Source organism: Lemur catta, chromosome 14, assembly GCF_020740605.2.
Source record: "Lemur catta isolate mLemCat1 chromosome 14, mLemCat1.pri, whole genome shotgun sequence".
NCBI lineage: Eukaryota > Metazoa > Chordata > Mammalia > Primates > Lemuridae > Lemur > Lemur catta.
In genome coordinates this window covers 49,919,885-49,939,631 of record NC_059141.1, presented here as the reverse complement: position 1 = coordinate 49,939,631, position 19,747 = coordinate 49,919,885, and the positions used below count along the sequence as shown (strand labels likewise).

The window sequence follows — 19,747 nt, the reverse complement described above, 5'->3', positions numbered from 1 at the left end:
TTATTTTATTTACTTGCAAATATTTTCTAAACACTAACAATGACAAAAAATTATTTGAATTTGTAAGCAAAAACAATCATTGATTTTTTAAAATACTAAAGTCTAAAAAGAAACAATTTTTTAAGAAGCAACAAGAAACTACCACATTGACTTAAGCTTCTTTCAAACATGATTCAAAAGCAACCTGTTGACCTTAGTTCAAATTTCTTTTCAACTTTGACCAAATGATGTGCTAGATCACATCACACTGCTTTATTTCCCTCTGAAGAGCCTCCTGTAACTAAAAGATGATGGGCTGCTAAAGCAGAGACCCAAGCTATTTATCCACAGAGACACAGAGACAGCATTTGTTCAATCCATCCTTCAAGTGCTATAACAGCTACACTAGTTGCTAAAGTTTAAATATGAAGATGGTCCCTGTCCTTAAGAAGTTCACAATTAGTAGGAAAAACAGACAAGTAAACCAATAAAGGAATAGGTAAGAAAAAACTTGCTGGAAAGGGTGATTCATGAGTTGCCTTCTAAAAAACCTAAAGTGTTATTAAAGGAAAAGGTTTATCTATTCAAAACCATCTGGTATAAAAGAAACTCCTAAGCACATTGCCTTTAATCAGTTCAATTAGTTAACCAGCATTCATAATCTCTTCTCAAACACTTGCAGGCTAACTAGTTGCACTCTATTACATCCATGCAACTCTTCCCACCTTAGAAGATGCATGTTTACAAGAGTCAATCTGCTTTTTCCCAAAATTATTCCTGATAGTTGAAGCCATCATTGTAATTAATAAAATAATTAAATATTACAGCACTGATGAAATACAATGACATAAAAAAAAAAGGCAGACTTTTGCTTCCAGCCACAACCGTGTAACTGTACTGTATTTGATTTCCCACAGGGGAAAAAATATAAAAAATTGAACACAGTATATCAAACAATCATTTTCAAACACTGCACAATAGAAAGCAACTCTCTAAGAAAAGTGTAGCCTATAATCGCCTAGAATTTCTGTCTAGAGACATATTCCAGACCATGAACAGGATTCCAAGCAAAACACAGTGGTTTTGCTAAATTGAGATGACAGAGATCTAAGTTTGGAGAAGCGGAGGTATCTGGAATTGGTGAGACAGACGGCTCAAGAGGAAGAAGTCACAAAGAGAAAGAGCTCCAAGAATCTACATGGAGTGCCCTTGAGTACTGAGTTAACACTAAGCAGTGCATTCTCAAGATGAAACTATTCAAGACAATTACCAAGGAGCTGCAGGCCAAGTAATTTCCAGAGGTCACAAGCAGGAAATGTTCAAGTTGTGACAAGCCAGAGTAGAGCAATCTCACTGAACACCCACAGCATTTAGTAACACCCCAGAAGGGTCATGCTATATTACTGGGGCTAAATTGGCCTCAGAGCAAAGGTTTCTCTAGACTATGCTTAAAAAAATAAAAATAAATAAATAAATAAATAAATAAAAATCTTTTAAACAAGCTTTAGAAGATTAAGCAGGTACTCCAGTAAATTAACTGCCTGCCAAAAGAAAAATCAACATTTGTAAAGAAAAATGACAAAATCCAAACACTCAACAACACAACATTCATAATTTTAAAAGTCCAATATAAAAATTATTAGACATCAGCAAGTTGATTCTAGCCCTTGTTTCCCCACAGAAACAACAGATTTAACAGAGCAAGGACCAAAACACCTTTATAAGACGTCCACAATCCAGTTAAGAAGTTGCAGTACTCCAAGCAAGCACATAGCTGAGAACTGCCATATTGAAAAGAGTAAGAAAAGCAATTTCACTTTAGCCACATTATCACCCCCTCCAAAAGGGCACAGTTCAGCACTAAGGGAGAACACCCCAACTAGGGACTTCTCGGGGGAGGGGGTAGGTGGGAGGTGTCACTGGATAGGCTTAGCAGATAAGATACTGCAGAAAAAAAGATGAGTGGCCTTGAAAACACAGCTATAAAAACTACCAAAACTGAACACAGGGAGAAAAAGGCTGAACAAAACATAAGCAGAACCTTGGTGACATGTGGAATAATATCAGATGATCTAGCACATGAGGGAATAAATTCAAGGATGTATGGGAGGAATAAAGGACAGAAAATTTTAATGAAGAAATAATGGGCAAAAATTGTTCAAATTTCATGAAAACGGTAACAGCTCTAAGAAAATCAATAAACACCAAACAGTGTAAACACAAAGTAAACTGTACCAAAATACATCATAATCAAATTGTTGAAAACCAGTGATAAAGAAAAGCCATAAAAGCCAAATTTTAGTTCATATAGAAAAACAAAGATAAGAATTACCATAGACTTCTCATAAGAAAGCTGATGGTATGATCCAGCAATTCCACTTCTGGTTATATACCCCCCCAAAAATGAGAGCAGGGACTCACAGAGTTATTTATGCATCAATATTCATAGCAGTGTTATTAACAATTGCCAAAAGGTGGACACAACCCAACTGTTTGTCAACAGATGAATGGATAAACAAAATGTGGCATAAGCATACAATGGAATGATTCAGCCTTAAAAATGAATGAAATTCTGATACATACTATAACATGGATGAATCTTAAAAATATTACACTAAGTTAAATAACCTAGACAAATTCTGTATAATTCCATTTATATAGGTGCCTAGCATAGTTAAATTCATAGAAATAGAAAGCAGAATACCAGGAGATGGAGGGAGAGGGGAGTTATTGTTTAACAGTTACAGAGTTTAAGTTTGAAATGATGAAAAAGTTCTGGAGACGGATGATGCTGATGGTTGTACCAAACGTATAATGCCACTGAACTTAAACACGATTAAAATGCTAAGTTTATGTTATATATATTTTAACACAATTTTTAAAAGAATACTTGAATATAAGGAGGGTACCACACTGAAAGAAAAAAAAAAAGCTGAAGACAATTGAATGGTGTTCTTAAAGTACTAAAAAAAAAAAATTAAAAAAAAAAATTCAACCTAGAATTCTATATCCAGTGAAATATCCTTCAAAAGTGATGGCAAAATAAAGATATTTTCAGACAAAAGCTAACAGAATCCATCACCAGCATATAAACACTCCTAGACATATTAAAGGAAGTACTTCTGGCTAAAGAAGAAAGATACTAGATAGAAACTTGGACCAATACAAAGGAATAAAGAGTACCAGAAATGGTAAACATGTGGGTAAACGTAACAATTTTTTTTCTTTTTTTTTTTTTGAGACAGAGTCTTGCTGTGTTGCCCGGGCTAGAGTGCCGTGACATCAGCCTAGCTCACAGCAACCTTGAACTCCTGGGTTTAAGCGATCCTCCTGCCTCAGCCTCCCGAGTAGCTGGGACTACAGGCAAGTGCCACCATGCCCAGCTAATTTTTTCTATATATATTTTTAGTTGTCCATCTAATTTCTTTCTATTTTTAGCAGAGACAGGGGGGGTCTTGTTCTTGCTCAGGCTGGTCTCGAACTCCTGACCTTGAGCGATCCTCCCGCCTTGGCCTCCCAGAGTGCTAGGATTACAGGCATGAGCCACTGCGCCCGGCCTTTTTTCTCTTTTTAGAATTTCTTTAAAATATAACCGACTGTTTAAACAAAAGTAGCAAGAATAATAACATATTATGAAGTTTAGCAGTGGTCCCCAACCTTTTTAGCACCACAGACAGGTTTCATGGAAGACGATTTTTCCACAGACACTGGGGTGGGGAGGGTTGGGGCGTGGAGCTCAGGTGGTGACGTAAGCATGGGGAGCGGCTGTAAATACAACCGCTGGCCTGCTGCTCACCTCCTGCTGTGTGGCCCCCACCCCACCCCCACCCCCTAAATTTCATGGAAGACAATTTTACCAAGGATAGGGGGGAGGGGGGAAGCAACAGAGCTCTGCAGGCTGGTCCCTAATAGCATGTGGTGGTGGGGTTGGGGACCACAGGTTTACAGCATATGTAGATATAAAATGCACAATAATAGCACAAAGAACAGGAAAAGGAAAGCAAAAGTATAATATTGTGAAGTTCTTACATATATGGGAAGTGATATAATATTATTTGAAGGTAGATTATGATAAATTCAAGATATATGCTATAAATTCTAGAACAGGGCTTGGCAAAATATAGCCCACAGGTCAAATCCAGCCTCCCATCAGTTTTTGTATAGCCCTTAACCTAAGAATGATTTCTACAATTTTAAATGCTTGGAAAGAATCAAAAGAAGAAAAACATTTTATGATACATGAAAATCATATGCCCATAAAGTTTTAATGAAACATAGCCATGCCCATTCATTTATGTATTATCTGTGGCTGCTTTTGAACTACAACAGTAGCAGTGACTGAGACTGTATAATATGCAACATCTAAAATATTAGATGCCAGCTATACCAGCAGGTGTGAAAACATTATACTTTTTGTGAAATATTTTTACTTGTATTGAAAATACAGCTTTTATGTGGGTGCAAGATTGCTATAAGAAAGGCATACCTATAGATTCTAATATGATTTGAGAAAAAGCGAAGTCAGTATATGACAATTTAAAGCTAAAGGAAGGTAAAGGATCTGAAGCTGGAGAATATAATGCTTAGAAAGTATGGTTTGATAGTTTTAGAAAGAAGTTTGCCTTAAAAAATGTCAAGATAGCAGAAGCAGCAACTTCTGCTGACCAAGAGGCAGCAGACAAAGTCCCAGACACCATTAAGAAAATCACTGAGGAGAAAGGATATATATCAAACAGGTTTTTCATGCAGATAACAGTGCCCTATTTGCTGGGGGTGGGGGGGGATGCCACAAAGGATAATTATTGGTAAAGAAGAGAAGCAAGCACCAGTATTTAAGGCAGGAAGGGACAGGCTAATTCTACTGTTTTGTGCGAATGCAGTATAGGGTTTATGGTCAGGACTGCCCTTATCTATAAAGCTGCTAACCCTGGAGCCTTGAAGAGAATAGATAAATACCAGCTGCCAATCTTTAGGTTGTATAAAAAGAAGGCCTGGGCCAGGCGCGGTGGCTCACGCCTGTAATCCTAGCACTCTGGGAGGCTGAGGCGGGTGGATCGCTCAAGGTAAGGAGTTCGAGACCAGCCTGAGCAAGAGCGAGACCCCGTCTCTACTAAAAAAAGAGAAAGAAATTATCTGGCCAACTAAAATATATATAGAAAAAATTAGCCGGGCATGGTAGCACATGCCTGTAGTCCCAGCTACCCGGGAGGCTGAAGCCCGGGAGTTTGAGGTTGCTGTGAGCTAGGCTGGCGCCACGACACTCACTCTAGCTTGGGCAACAAAGCGAGACTCTGTCTCAAAAAAAAAAAAAGAAGGCCTGGACAATGAGAATGCTTTTTCTGCATTGGTTACATCGATGCTTTGTCCCTGAAGTCAGCAAGTACCTTGCCAGAAAGGGTCTGCCTTTTAAAATTCTTTTGATATTGGACAATGCCTCTGGCCACCTAGAATTCCATGAGTTCAACACTGAAGTCAGAGAAGTAGTTTACTTGCCCCCAAATACAGCATTTCTAATTCAGCCTCTAGATCAGAGGGTCATAAGGACCTTTTTGTTGTTGTTGTTGTTGTTGTTGTTAAGAGACAGGGTCCTCACTCCATTGCCTAGGCTGGAGTGCAGTGGCACAATCTTAGCTCACTATAACCTCAAACTCCTGGGCTCGAGGGATCCTCTGGACTCAGCCTTCAGAGCAGCTAGGATTATAGGTCCACATCACTATGTTCAGCTAATTCTTTTAATTTTTTTGCAGAGACGCAGTCTCATTATGTTGCCCAGGCTGGTATCAAACTCCTGGCTTCAAGCGATGCTCACATCTTGGCCTCCCAAAATGCTGGGATTACAAGCATGAGCCACTGTGCCTGGCCCATACAGATCTTTAAGGCTCATTACACATAGTACTCTATGGAAAGGATCATCAATGCTATGGAGAAGAACCCTTACAGAGAAGTGTTCATGAAGACCTACATGAAGGTCTGGAAGGGTTACCATTGAAGATGCCATCATTGTTATGGAAAAAGTTGTGAAAGCCATCAAGCCTGAAACCATCAATCCCTGCTGGAGAAAACTGTGTCCAGATGTAGTTATGACAACACAGGATTTATAATACAACCAATCAAAAAAATCATGAAAGAGACTTCATGGAGATGAGTGCTTTCAAATCAGTGCCAGACAACAGGAAGAAGACAGAAGAAGCAGTGCCAGAAAACAAAGTGACATTAAACAATCTGGCAGAAGGGTTCCCATACTCAATATCACTTTCAACTTCTTTCATGCCATGAACACTTTTATGATATGGGCACTGAAACTAAAGCAAATAGTGGAAGATGGATTGGTACCATATAGAAATGAAAAAGGAAAAAAGTCAGACTTTATATATTTCCATAAACTTACATCAAGTATGCCTGTCTCTCATGCCTCCCCTGTCATCTCTTCCACCTCTGCCACTCCTGAGATAGCAGGACCACCACCTCCTTCCTCCTCAGCCTACTCAACGTGAAGACAACGAGGGTGAAGACCTTTATCATGATCTACTTCCACTTAATGAATAGTGAATATACCTTCTCTTCCTTATGATTTTCTTAATAACATTTTCTTTCCCTAGCTTACTTTATTGTAAGACCATATAACACACAAAATATGTGTTAATCGAGTATTTATAAGTAAGGCTTCCAGTAAACAGTAGGCTAGTGGCAGCTAAGTTTTGGGGGAGTCATAGGTTATACATGGATTTTTGGCTGCATGGGGTTTCAGCATCCCTAACTTCCGTGTTTTTCAAGGATCAACTGTACAAATATAGGATACTCTACCAAATAATAGTAGAATACACACTTATTTCAAATACACAGAGAACATTCATCATGATATAAAACATTTGGGGACATAAGACAAATCTCAATAAACTTAAGAAAAAGGAAATCATATAAAGTATGTTCTCTGACTACAATGCAATTAAAGTAGAAATAAAAACCAAAGATATTTGGAAAATCATCAAATATTTCAAAATTTATCAATAGATTTTCAAATAACTAATGAGTGAAATAAAATTCACAAAAGAAGCTAAGAGATAATTTGAACTGAGTAAAAATAAAAACAAATTAAAATGACTAAAGCACCGTCTAGAGGAAAATTTAAAGGACTAAATGGCTATATTAGAAAAAGAGAAAGGTCTCAAATCAATGATAAAAGACTCCACCATAAGACACTAGTGAGAGAAAAGCAAAGCCCACTGTAAGCAAGAAAACAATAATAAAGATAACAGCAAAAGTCAATGAAATAGAGAAAAATCAATGAAAACAAAAGCTGGTTCTTTAGAAAGATCAATATAATTCATAAGTCTCTTCACATAATGAAAAGAAAGAAATAAGAACAGATACAAATCACTAATATCATTAGCTCTCTGAAGTATCAAAACTTTCATTTAGGAAATCGGAAATTCAGATTAAGAGTTTACCCAAGTAAACCTAGCCAGGGTTTAAATCCAGGTAGTCAGACTCAAAACTCTGAATCCTTCCTACTATAACTAAGTATCCTTATAGAGATTGAGGAAGTAAAAACAAAGTAAAACCAAAATTAAAATGTGACAAATGGTGCTTCACTAACAGTACTCTAATATGATTTCCAAGGATTACATTTATGCCAATTCATGTCAGAGACTTAAGAAGTCCATTTAGTAGTATACCTGTTCTTACATATAACTGTTTAACCCAGAACACATTCTCTTGTTGCCTGCAAACATTCCAAAATATATACTTTGTTAATTAATTATCTATATATTTGAAAACTGTCTATAATAACACACATTAAATATATAATTTTGCAATTGTGAATTGTGCTGTTATAAACAGTCGAGTGCAGGTGTGGCTTTTTTTGGTTTTTGTTTTTGTTTTTTAAAGAATGTCTCTTTTTCCTTTGAGTAAATACCCAGTAGTGGGATTGCTGGATCAAATGGTTGGTCTACTTTTAGTTCTTTGCGGTATCTCCACACTACTTTCCATAGAGGTTGTACTACTTTGCAGTCTCACCAGCAGTGTATGAGTGTTCCTATCTCTCCACATCCACACCAACATCTGTTGTTTTGGGACTTTTTGATAAAAGCCATTCTCACTGGAGTTAAGTGATATTAATATCTCATTGTGGTTTTGATTTGCATTTCCCTGATGATTAGAGATGTTGAGCATTTTTTTCTTATGTTGGTTGGCCATTAGTCTGTCTTCTTTTGAAAAGTTTCTGTTCATGTCTTTTGCCCACTTTTTAACAGGGTTGTTTGATTTTTTTCTTGCTGATTTTCTTAAGTTCTCTATAGACTCTAGTTTTCAGCCCTTTAAAGGATGTATAGCATGCAAATATTTTCTCCCATTCTGCAGGTTGTCTATTCACTCTAATGATTGTTTCCTTGGTTGTGCAGAAGCTTTTTAATTTGATCAGGTCCCATTTATCTATTTTTGTTGTTGCTGTGACTGCTTTTGGGGCCTTCTTCATAAATTCTTTGCCTAGGCCAATGTCTGTAAGAGTTTTTCCAACATTTTCTTCTAGAACACTTATGGTTTTCTTAGAATACTTTCCTAGAATACTTAGGTTTAAGTCTGTTATCCATTGTGAGTTGATTTTTGTGAATGGTGAGAGGTGTGGATCCTGCTTCTGTCTTCTACATGTGGCTATCCAATTTTCCCAGAACGATTTATTGAATAGGGATTCTTTTCCCCAGTGTATGTTGAGGTGGAAAGAACCCAAGTTCCAGTAAGTGGAAACAACCCAAATTCCCATCAATACATGAGTGGATTAATAAAATGTGGTATATGTATACCACGGAGTACTACTAGGTCATAAAAAAAATAGAGAACTAATACCTCTTGTATTAACCTGGAAGGAACTGGAGACCATTCTTCTAAGTGAAGTATCACAAGAATGGAAAAACAAATACTACATGTACTCACCATTAAATTAAAACTAATGGAACAACAATTATATACACATATGGAAATAACATTCATCAGAAATCAAATAGGTGGGAGGGGGAGAAGGGGATGGGTAAATTCACACCTAATGGGTACAATGCACACTATCTGGGGGATGGGCACACTTATAACTTTCACTCAAAGGGTACAAAAGCAATTTATGTAACCAAACTGTACCCCCATAATATTCTGAAATTTAAATAAAGAAAAATAAATAAATAAATATAATTTTTGTTACATAAAAAGGATTGAGGATATAGAAAAGAGATTTTAGACCAAACATATTGCTTTTATAATTTAAATTATGAATTTTCAAAGTTAAAAAGTATATAGTACCCCCCTTTGCTAGAGAACTTTAAATCTCACTTCCTTAGAAAAAAATAGATTCCTGATCATTTAACAATTAACAAAGAAGATAGAAAAAAGATTTAAAACTGAAATGACAAACCCTATACCTGTTTCCTCTGACAAGTATTTATTTTAGGGAGTCTTTGCTTTTGCACTGATCTCAGTATAATCATGAGAAATTTCAACAAGTTTTGTTTTTTGTTTCAAAACTTCAGAATAATTATAGTACATCTATTATAACTTCTATATGGAAGCAAAGGCACAAGACTAACAATCTTATGGTACTAAAATCCTGGCACTTAGTATATTTATGATTTTGAGACATTTAAAAATTACAATCTGGCTCTTTTACTGAGGACCCGCCGACATGGGCCGCGTTCACACCAAAACCGTGAAGAAGGTGGCCCGGGTCATCATCGAGAAGTACTACACGCGTCTGGGAAATGACTTCCACACAAACAAGGGCATGTGCGAGGAGATCACCATTATTCCCAGCAAGAAGCTCTGCAACAAGATAGCGGGCTACATCACACATTTGATGAAGCGGATTCAGAGAGGCCCAGTGAGAGGTATCTCCATCAAGCTTCAGGAGGAGGAAAGAGAGAGGAGAGATAACTACGTCCCAGAGGTCTCAGCTCTGGATCAGGAGATCATTGAAGTAGATCCTGACACTAAGGAGATGCTGAAAGTTTTGGACTTTGGCAGCCTGTCCAACCTGCAGGTCACTCAGCCTACAGTTGGGATGAATTCCAAAACACCACGGGGAGCCGTTTGAATCTTCTCTGTGCTGTAATATTTTAATAAACTTGAGACTACAAAAAAAAAATTACAATCTCCCATTATTAGATTAGAAAAATCTAATAATGGGAATGTGCTGTCAACATGTAGGTTTTTTGCTCTGGGATGTTTTGGATTCTGTACCAAAAAAAATTCTTTTTCTGGGGGTAATATTTCAAAAAGCAGCAACAGACGAATTAAGATAAATAAAATAACCTAACCTGTTTATCAGTGTTTAATCTGAATCTTATAAATAAAATGAATATGGGGAAGAAAAAGGGTACAAACTTCTCAAATATTTAACCATTAAATAACTTCTCAATTACTTCAAGTAGTTTGTCATCTTCTTTGGTTAGACTAGGCCAAAGGTAATTCTAAATGCACCTGCATGGGGCCCTGTAATTTCACTGCAGAAAAGAAAGAAGAAATTGTGAAATCTTTACTATGTGTTATAGTTAATGAACAAAAAAATGCATTTCCTACTTCTCCTTCTCTCTTTACCCATCAGTCTAGACGGATAAAGTCTTTATCCATCTAGTTTGTCTCTGTGTTTCTCTCTCTTTCTGCCAATTTTACCTACAAAATTTTCTAAGGTTCCTATGTTCACATCATAATTTTAAATTAGTAATTAGTGTCTTTCAGTAGCTTCTCCTCACCCTAGTTGTTTCCATTGTTGTTGCTATATTAATCTGCCTGAAAACCTGTTGCCAATCTCTCACTTCAAAACCGCTAAGGTGACCACTGCCGAGAGATTAAAATCTCAACTCCTTAGCAGTAAATAAGATCTTCTTTTACACTATGGCCCCAACTTTTTCTTGAAAGCCAGTCTTTCCTGCCAACGCTCTCCTTTCCTTACCATCACCCACTCTCATACCTACTAATAATATATATTCATAGTTTAGTAAATGCCAAGCACTTTCTACAGAAGACTTATTTTACAAAATTATGCTAAGCACTGTTCCAAGCATTTAAAAAATAACTCAATCTTCATAACATCACTATGAGATATATACTAATATTATCCTGATTTTATAGAAACCTAAGCATGTGTACACACACACCCCCAATCAGATATTGCTGGTGGGAATGGAAAATAGTTCGGCAGTTCCTCAATATGTGAAACATAATTACCATATGATCTAGCAATTTCACTCCTAGGTATATGCCCATGAGAAATAAAACACATTCCACTCAAAAACTTCTACATTAATGTTCATAGCAGTATTATTCACAATGCCCAAAAAATAGAAGCAACCCAAATATCTATCAACAGATGAATGGGTATATAAAACATGCTGTACCAATATAGTGGAATATTATTTGGTCATAAAAACGGAAGTACTGATTCATGCTACAACATAGATGAATCTTGAAAACATATACTAAGTGAATGAAGCCAGTCAAAAAAACCATATATCATATTATTCCAATTATATAAAATGCCCAGAAAGGGCAAATCTATAGACAGAAAGTAGATGAGTGGTTGCCTGGGGCTGGCAAATGGGGCAAATGGGAGATAGCTACTAAAGGACTTGAGGTTTCTTTAAAAGGTGATGAAATTTTCTGGAATTAGATAGTGGTTATGGTTGCACACTTTGTGAAAATACTAAAACCACCCCAAGAAATCCCACTGAATTGTACACTTTAAATTGGTAAATTGTAGGGTATGTGAATTATATCTAAATTTAGCAATATATATGCAACATCTATAAACTGAAAGCCACAAAACATTGCTGAAATTTCAAAAGACGCAAATAAATAAAGAACTATATATAGTTTTCATGACTGAAAGGCTCAATATTAAGATGTTGATTCTTCTCAACTTGATATACATATTTAATACAATTCTATTCAAAGTCCCAGCAGGTTCCTCTGTAGAAATTAATAGGCTGAATACAAATTTTGTATGTAAATGTAAGGACCTAAAAGATTTTTTTAAAACTTGAAAAAACCAATAAAGGACTTAAATATTGTTTTAAGGACTTACTGTAAGGCCACAGTAATCAAGATACACCACACTGGCCTAAAGAAAGACACAAATTAAATGGAACAGAATACAGAGTCCAAAAACAAATCCATACATATATAGACAATTGCTCTTCAACAAAGGTGCCAACAGCATAATTCATTGGTAAGAAGACAGTCTTTCAACAAATGATGCTAGAATTACTAGATATTCATATGAGGGAGAGAGAGAGAAAAAAAAATAAAGAACCTCAACCTCTACCTAACACCAAACATAAAAACTAACTCAGAATCTATTCTAGACCTGAATACAAAAACTAAAGCTATCACACTTAGAAAACACAAAAGAAAATCTTCACATCTGGGGATAGGCAAAGATTTCCTAGACAGGAAACAAAAAGCACTAAATACGTAAGAAAATAATGATAAACTGGATTTCATCAAAATTAAAAATTTCTGCTCTTTGAAAGACATTTCAAGGAAATGAAAAGGCAAGCCATTCACTGGGAGAAAATACTTATAATAAATATATATCTGACAAAGGTCTTATGTCCAAAATATATAAAAAATTCTCAGAGCTCAATAATAAGAAAATTTAATTTTTCAAGCAGGCAATTTGAATAGACACTTCATAAAAGAGGACACAGAAATGACCAATAAGACTAGGAAAAGATGCTCAGCATCATTAGTCATTGGGGAAATGCCACAACACGCCCATTAGAATGGCTAAAATAAAAAAGACTGACGATACCAAGGGCTGGTGAGCAAGTTAAAGTCTCATGCACTGTTGGTAGGGATGTATAATAGTATAAACCCATTGGATAATTGTTTGGCAGTTTTGAATAAAATTCAACATATGCTTACCATATGACCTAGCAATTTCATTCCTAGGTATTTAACCAAAAGAAACAAAGACTCATACATGAATTTGAAAGCAGTATTATTAAGGAGCAAAAAACTAGAAATAACCCAAAAATCCTTCAACTGGTAAATGAATCAACAAATTGTAACATATTCCTACAAAGAAATACTATCCAATGATAAAAAGGACACAAACTTCTGATATACATGGATAAATCTCAGAAACATTAGGGTGCATGAAAGAAGCCAGATCCCAAAGGTACTTTTCTTTTTTCTTTTCTTTCTTTTTTTTTTTTTTAAGACAGGGTATCCCTCTGTTGCCCAGGCTAGAGTGCAGTGGCATCATCATAGTTCACTGCAGCCTCCAACTCCTGGACTCATGCAATCCTTCTGCCTCAGCCTTTCCAGTAGCTAGGACTACAGGCACACTTCACCAAGCCCAGCTAATTTTTTTTTTTTTTTTTTTTTTGAGACAGAGTCTCGCTCTGTTGCCCAGGCTAGAGTGCCGTGGCATCAGCCTAGCTCACAGCAACCTCAAACTCCTGGGTTCAAGCAATTCTCCTGCCTCAGCCTGCTGAGTAGCTGGGACTACAGGCATGTGCCACCAAGCCTAGCTAATTTTTTTCTATATATATTTTTAGCTGTCCAGATCATTTCTTTCTATTTTTAGTAGAGAAGGGGTCTCACTCTTGCTCAGACTGGTCTCGAACTCCTGACCTCGAGTGATCCTCCCGCCTCGGCCTCCCAGAGTGCTAGGATTATAGGCATGAGCCACCGCGCCCGGCCCCAGCTAATTTTTTAAAAGAATTTTTTTGTAGAGGTGGGGTCTCGCTATTGTCCAGGCTGGGCTTGAACTCCTGGACTCAAGTGATCTTCCTGCTTCGACCTCCCAAGGTGCTAGGATTATAGGCGTAAGCCCCCAGGTCCAGCCTGCATTCTTTATGATTCCATTTACATTAAATTCCAAAAGTGCAAAACTAATCTATAGTGATACAAATCAAACCAGTCATTGCCTGCAATGGTGGACAGTGTAAGACTGACTGGGAAGAGGTATGAGGAGACTTCACAGTTTGCTAGAAATATCTTGATTTGGGGGTGGTTACACAATTATATACATTTGTCAAGACATAATGAGTCTTATATTTAAAATGGGTGTATTTTCTTTTATATGTATTATTCTTCAATATAATTGATTTTATAAAGAAAGGAAGAAAGAAATCAGTAATGAGAGTGGAGAGTGGACTCCAGAGATCCCTGTCCCATTGCCGCTGCTGGCCTAGTTACCATCGCACCCTGGAAGGAGCTGCAGCTGCCACTGCCAGCCCCAGTCACCATCACTGCAACCATGAGCAGCGAGACCTACACTCTACAGCTGCCCCCCACTGCCCCTGCCCTCGACCTCAGCACTGCCAACACCAACCCGATACCAACCCAGCACCAACTTGGCAGTGTAGAGAGTGATGGGACAAAAAGGTCATCACAATAAAGGTTTTGGAAATAGTAAAATGGTTCAAGGTAAGAAATAGATATGGTTTCATCAACAGGAATGACACCAAGGCAGAAGTATTTGTACACTAGACAGCCATAAAGAAGAATAACCCCAGGAAGCTGTAGAGACTGTGGAGTTTGATGTTGTTGAAGGAGAAAAGGGTGCAGAGGCTGCAAATATTACAGGCCCTGGTGTAGTTCCAGTTCAAGGCAGTAAATATGCAGCAGACCATAGCCATTATAGATGCTATACATGTTGCCGTGGTCCTCCGTGCAATTACTAGCAGAATTAACAGAATAGTGAGAGTAGAGAAAAGGAGGGAACAGAGAATGTTCCTGAAGGCCAGGCCCAACAACATTGGACTTACTACAAATGAAGGTTCCCACCTTACTACCTCCAGAGACCCCACAGGTGTGGACCACAGTATTCCAACCCTCCTGTGCAGGGAGAAGTGATGGAGGGTGCTGACAACGAGGGTGTAGGAGCACAAGGTAGACAAGCAGGACAGACTACATGTCAGGGTTATAGACCATGATTCCATAGGGACCCTCCTTGCCAAAGACAGCCTAGAGAGAATGACAATGAAGAGGATGAAGAAAATCAAGAAGAGACCCAAAGTCAGCAGCCACCTCAACATTGGTACCACTGCAACTTAAATTACCTACACAGAGGCCCAGAAAACCCTAAGCCACATGATGGCAAAGAGACAAAAACAACTGATCCACCAGCTGAGAATTCCTCTACTCCGTAGGCTGAGCAGGGCTGGGCTAAGTAAATGCCAGATTACCATTTCTACTATCATTTGGTTTAATCATCCAAAAAGAAATAAATATGAAATTCCACCAATAAGAAATGAACAAAAGATTGGAGCCGAAGACCTTAAGCGCTTGCTTTTTGCCCGTTGACCTGATAAGTAGCACTATCTGCATTATCTAAGCAGCATGGGGTTATTACTGTTCTTACCTAAAGATATCTTTTTTAGTAATAATAACGAAATGCGTTTTTTTTAAATGCCTGGTTTTTCTCAATACACCTTTAAACCTTTCTAAATGGTTTCATGTCTGGTCAATTTGAGATTTATAAGAACTTCTTGTTTAATTTGTAATAGATTTGACTTTAAAAAAAAAAAGGCAACAAACTGTCAGCACCTGTTAATAAAGGTCTTAAATAATTATCTAAAAAAAAAAAAGTCTAGGCTGGGCGCGGTGGCTCACGCCTGTAATCCTAGCACTCTGGGAGGCTGAGACGGGTGGATCGCTAGAGCTCAGGAGTTTGAGACCAGCCTGAGCAAGAGTGAGACCCCATCTCTACTAAAAATAGAAAAGAAATTATCTGGCCAACTAAAAATATATATAGAAAAAATTAGCCGGGCATGGTGGTGCATGCCTGTAGTCCCAGCTACCTGGGAGGCTGAGGCAGGAGGATCGCTTAAGCCCAGGAGTTTGAGGTTGCTGTGAGCTAGGCTGACGCCACGGCACTCACTCTAGCCCAGGCAACAAAGTGAGACTCTGTCTCAAAAAAAAAAAAAAAGTCTTTTTGAGTAAGCCAAAAATAATGATAGCAACTTTAAGACAGGGTGAACCAATTAAAGATAAAAAAGAGAGAGAGTGACAGAGTCAGAAAAATAGTACCTATGTTTTTTAAGAAAGAGAAGAGTATGGCTCACTATATTTTCTCTTCCCTCCAAGTACATTTCAATAACTGGCAAGAAAATTATCAAGTGACACAAGCGTATTAAGGTTCATTAGTTAATTACATATGGTCACGAAATTCTGAAGTCTCGGAAAGCATTCATTTTCTAAAGCTACTACTGCCATCCCTACACCATTATTAAAAATGTTCAGCAGAGGAGACAGGCAGATGTTGAAGCACAATGTATCCTATTTATTACCTTGGCATGATAGCTGGATTCTCTGGAATACCTTATTTTATAGACAAATATTATCAATACCAAATGATTTGGGGCAAGAAATTTTGAAACAAAGTTAAGCCAAAAATCAACTCTTTTCTGATAACAGAGATAACTGGAAGAATAAAAGTACATGCAGGAACAAAAGGTCAGATGACACTCACCTCTTCCACAAAAGACCAGTACTTGCAGTGACTGCAGATGCTCCCAGGAAAGCCACCATCATTAGTCTTCGCCTGATCTGGGTGGGATGTGATCCTCCATGGTACCATCGAAAGCCCACAGCTAGTTCTGCCAATGCAGAAAGTGAGTTAAGACGAAACATCCTGTGGACAAAAAGTAGAAATGTCACTCCTAGCTAGTGGTAGTGACAGTATGGATGATGATGACGGTATCAACATCACCAACAAACACTGATTAAGTAATTATTTTATGGCAGACACTCTTCTAAATACTTTGCATGTATTATCCCATTTAATTCTCAGAACAATCTTACGAGAAAAGTACTACTTATTAACCCAATATATCAAAATACAATTAGAAGACAGAAACCAGGTGATATTTTGAACAGGGAACATTTAATATAAAACATTATTAATTACAACATATTAACTACTCAAGGGTAAAGAGACAGCAGATACAGGGAGCAGCCACTACTTCCAGAACTGACGCAGAGCACCAAGAAAAGACCAAATCTATAAAAGGTCCACTTCCACCAGGGCTGAAATCTAGACCTTAAGGAGACAACACAGCCATGCACGTTTGAGAAATTTACTAAGGAGCCACACCAGCAAAACTCACTAGAAAGCCACTCTGTGTGATGCTGGAGCAAGTCATCTACTGGGAATACTCATGCCAGTGGAACTTGGGAAGGTAACCTTTGGGGTGCCAGGGGAAGCCACCCATGAGGAGATGCCAAAGTATGTAATTCATTGAGAAACTGTATGCAGGAGTGCTGCTGCTAAAACTCCTTAGAGATTGAGTGACACTGAGTGTTCCACTAGTCCTTGCATGCCACAGGAGCAAGCAGGAAAGAGCACACTAGAATCAGGAAGAAACATCCCTCCTATCCCAGTGTCCCTCTAGTCTCTCTACTGACAAAGCTTAACAATAACTGGCAAAGGAAAAATTTCCAGTATCGCAAACAGGACAAAGAAAGATGAGCTTTAGTGCTGGAAAGCAATTGATTGATACCAGATGTAAAATGTAACTTGCTTGAGAGTATGCAGCTAGGAAGCAGTGGATCCAGAATTTGAACCTAGAGGAGACTAACTCCAGACTTCTAGTTTTTGAGACTTTGCTGCCCGCTACCTTATAATGATGACATTGCTTTGAAGTTTTTATTAAATCTTTCTCACCCCTAGGCCCTTAGAAGCCCTCTTCCCCAAGAGATTCTTTCATTTCATACTTACAACTTCACTAAAGAAAAAAAATGCCTTTAATATTTTGTTTTATATCAGAAATATCTGTATTGGCATATATTATTGTTTAATAAACATTCACTCTCCCATTTCCCATCTCATGGCAAAGACTATTTTCCCACTCTTATAATTTTGGGTGTGTATCTTGCCACGTGCCTTGCTTTGACCAATGCAATGTGGACTAGTTCTACAAAGTGCTTTTGAGAGGTGCTGCTGTTCACCTTTTTGTGCTCCTGTTCTCCAGCAAGAGATCATGCCTCAAGGAGACATGATCTCCTTCAAACTGGGTTCAATATGAACAGACCTCAGACTGGAATAAACCACTGCTTAAGCCCAGCTGAGCAGGCTGAGAATAACCGACCTGCAGAATGCTGGTGAGAAAGAAATGTTTGTTATGGTAAGCCACAAAGGTTTTGGGGTTGTTCATTGCCGCAGTGAAAGCCAACTAATTCAGTATCCAAGAGAATACTGGGAAGTGCTCATTCAACAAGAATTTATCTAGTTCATATTGCATGTCCAGCCCTGTGTGAGACCTAAACAGCCCCAAATTTTTGACATTCTTATTAAGCAAAATACACATGAATCATTTTTAAAATTATACATTTCTAAAATGGTATCTTAAAGAAATAGAAAAATATTATGGTATAAATGATAGAAAATTTAAAATAAAAAAAAGACTAAGTTGTGACTGGGTTAGTCAGCAAGGGCTTTTGTTCAGTCTTAAGTCTCAGAACGGTGTAAAATTTTGATCATGTGATAGAAATGTCAGGAGCATTCCAAAAGCCTTAGGATCATTTCGGGCACCTCCATCCAGAGAATTAAAGCAAAATGATTTTTTCCTCCGACAATGACCTTGAGGGCTCAGCATAGTCCCTCATTCTTTTATCCTACCAGGCAGACTTAAGGAGGAAGAGGCATTTATTTCTGGTTCCACTTTTTTGCAGAGGTAATTCATTCACTGTACAAAGTATCCATGCCCCTCTTTCATTTTTCTCAAAGCATAGTTCACTGTTTCATAATTTAAATTAACTTGCACTTTGTAAACATCTTCCTATGGCAATTAACATATTTGTTCATACATATGTTTGCCTTTCACACCTGGCTTTGAACTTCCTTCAAGGACAGAATTAATTTTTTTCTCTTTGTAAACACATAGTCTAGCACAGGACTTGTTACATTATAGGTGCTTAAAATACTTGTTTTCTATCTTACTTTCACATAAAAAAGGTCTGGATACAAACTATACAGGTACTGCTTCCTAACATTTAAGTATACTCTCAGCCCCTAATTGACTAAGAAAACTATGTCTTTTATTATTCAGATTCAATCAGGTTAGACTACTTAGCTGTCTCCTAATATCACTGAGCTGGTTACTACCAACTCCTCCCTCGGACCTATACCTATAATCTCTTAAATAAACCTTGCTCCTAGCCCCCTTCATCCAATCTAGGTTCGATTTCAAAGTTGGAGCTAAATTCTGCCCTCATAGACAACATAAAAGATGGTTAATTTCTTCTCCTATCTTCTATGACCTAAGCTTTAGAAACAAAATTCTTATATCCCTACTCAATCCCAGAAATCATCTCATTTTATTACACATAGTATCTATCAAAATCCAGCACCAAAGAGGCTGTCCACTATATTTTCTTCCTGTCTGACAACTTCCGATTCATTTTCTTTTCTGGCTCATTTTTAAATTAATATTTCCCAAATTCACATATGTATTCACATAAATAGCATTGTTTTTGGCTACAGGAAAAATGAGCACAACTACAACATACATATCTGGAGGAAACATTCACCACTGACAACAGAAAGAACGGGGCACTTATAAGTTTTCAATATGAAAAACCACATAACCAATTCAAAAGGGGGAACAGGCAAGGGGTATGTAAGGCTGGAAGGTAAGTTTACAACATCTGATGAGATCTGGAGAATAGCTAGACCTATGATCAAATAGGTAAACCATGATCACTTGAGAAGATCCTCTGAATGCCAGACTGAGAATATTGATCATATATATAACAAAAAGCCACTCAAGTTCTT

At 37.5% G+C, this 19,747-nt stretch overlaps 1 protein-coding gene and 1 pseudogene across 2 annotated transcripts in view; one reads left to right on the top strand and one right to left on the bottom strand.

Moving 5' to 3' along the window:
- Nucleotides 1-19,747, bottom strand: part of MICU1 (mitochondrial calcium uptake 1) — a 238,307-nt gene that overhangs the window by 175,928 nt on the left and 42,632 nt on the right. For both annotated transcript variants that reach the window (XM_045569191.1, XM_045569192.1), the window contains exon 2: nt 16,445-16,606. In XM_045569191.1, coding sequence (XP_045425147.1) covers nt 16,445-16,605 — 161 coding nt within the window. In that variant the 5' untranslated portion in view covers nt 16,606. The remainder of the gene's footprint in view (nt 1-16,444; nt 16,607-19,747) is intronic.
- LOC123650373 lies at nt 14,153-15,146 on the top strand (annotated as a pseudogene).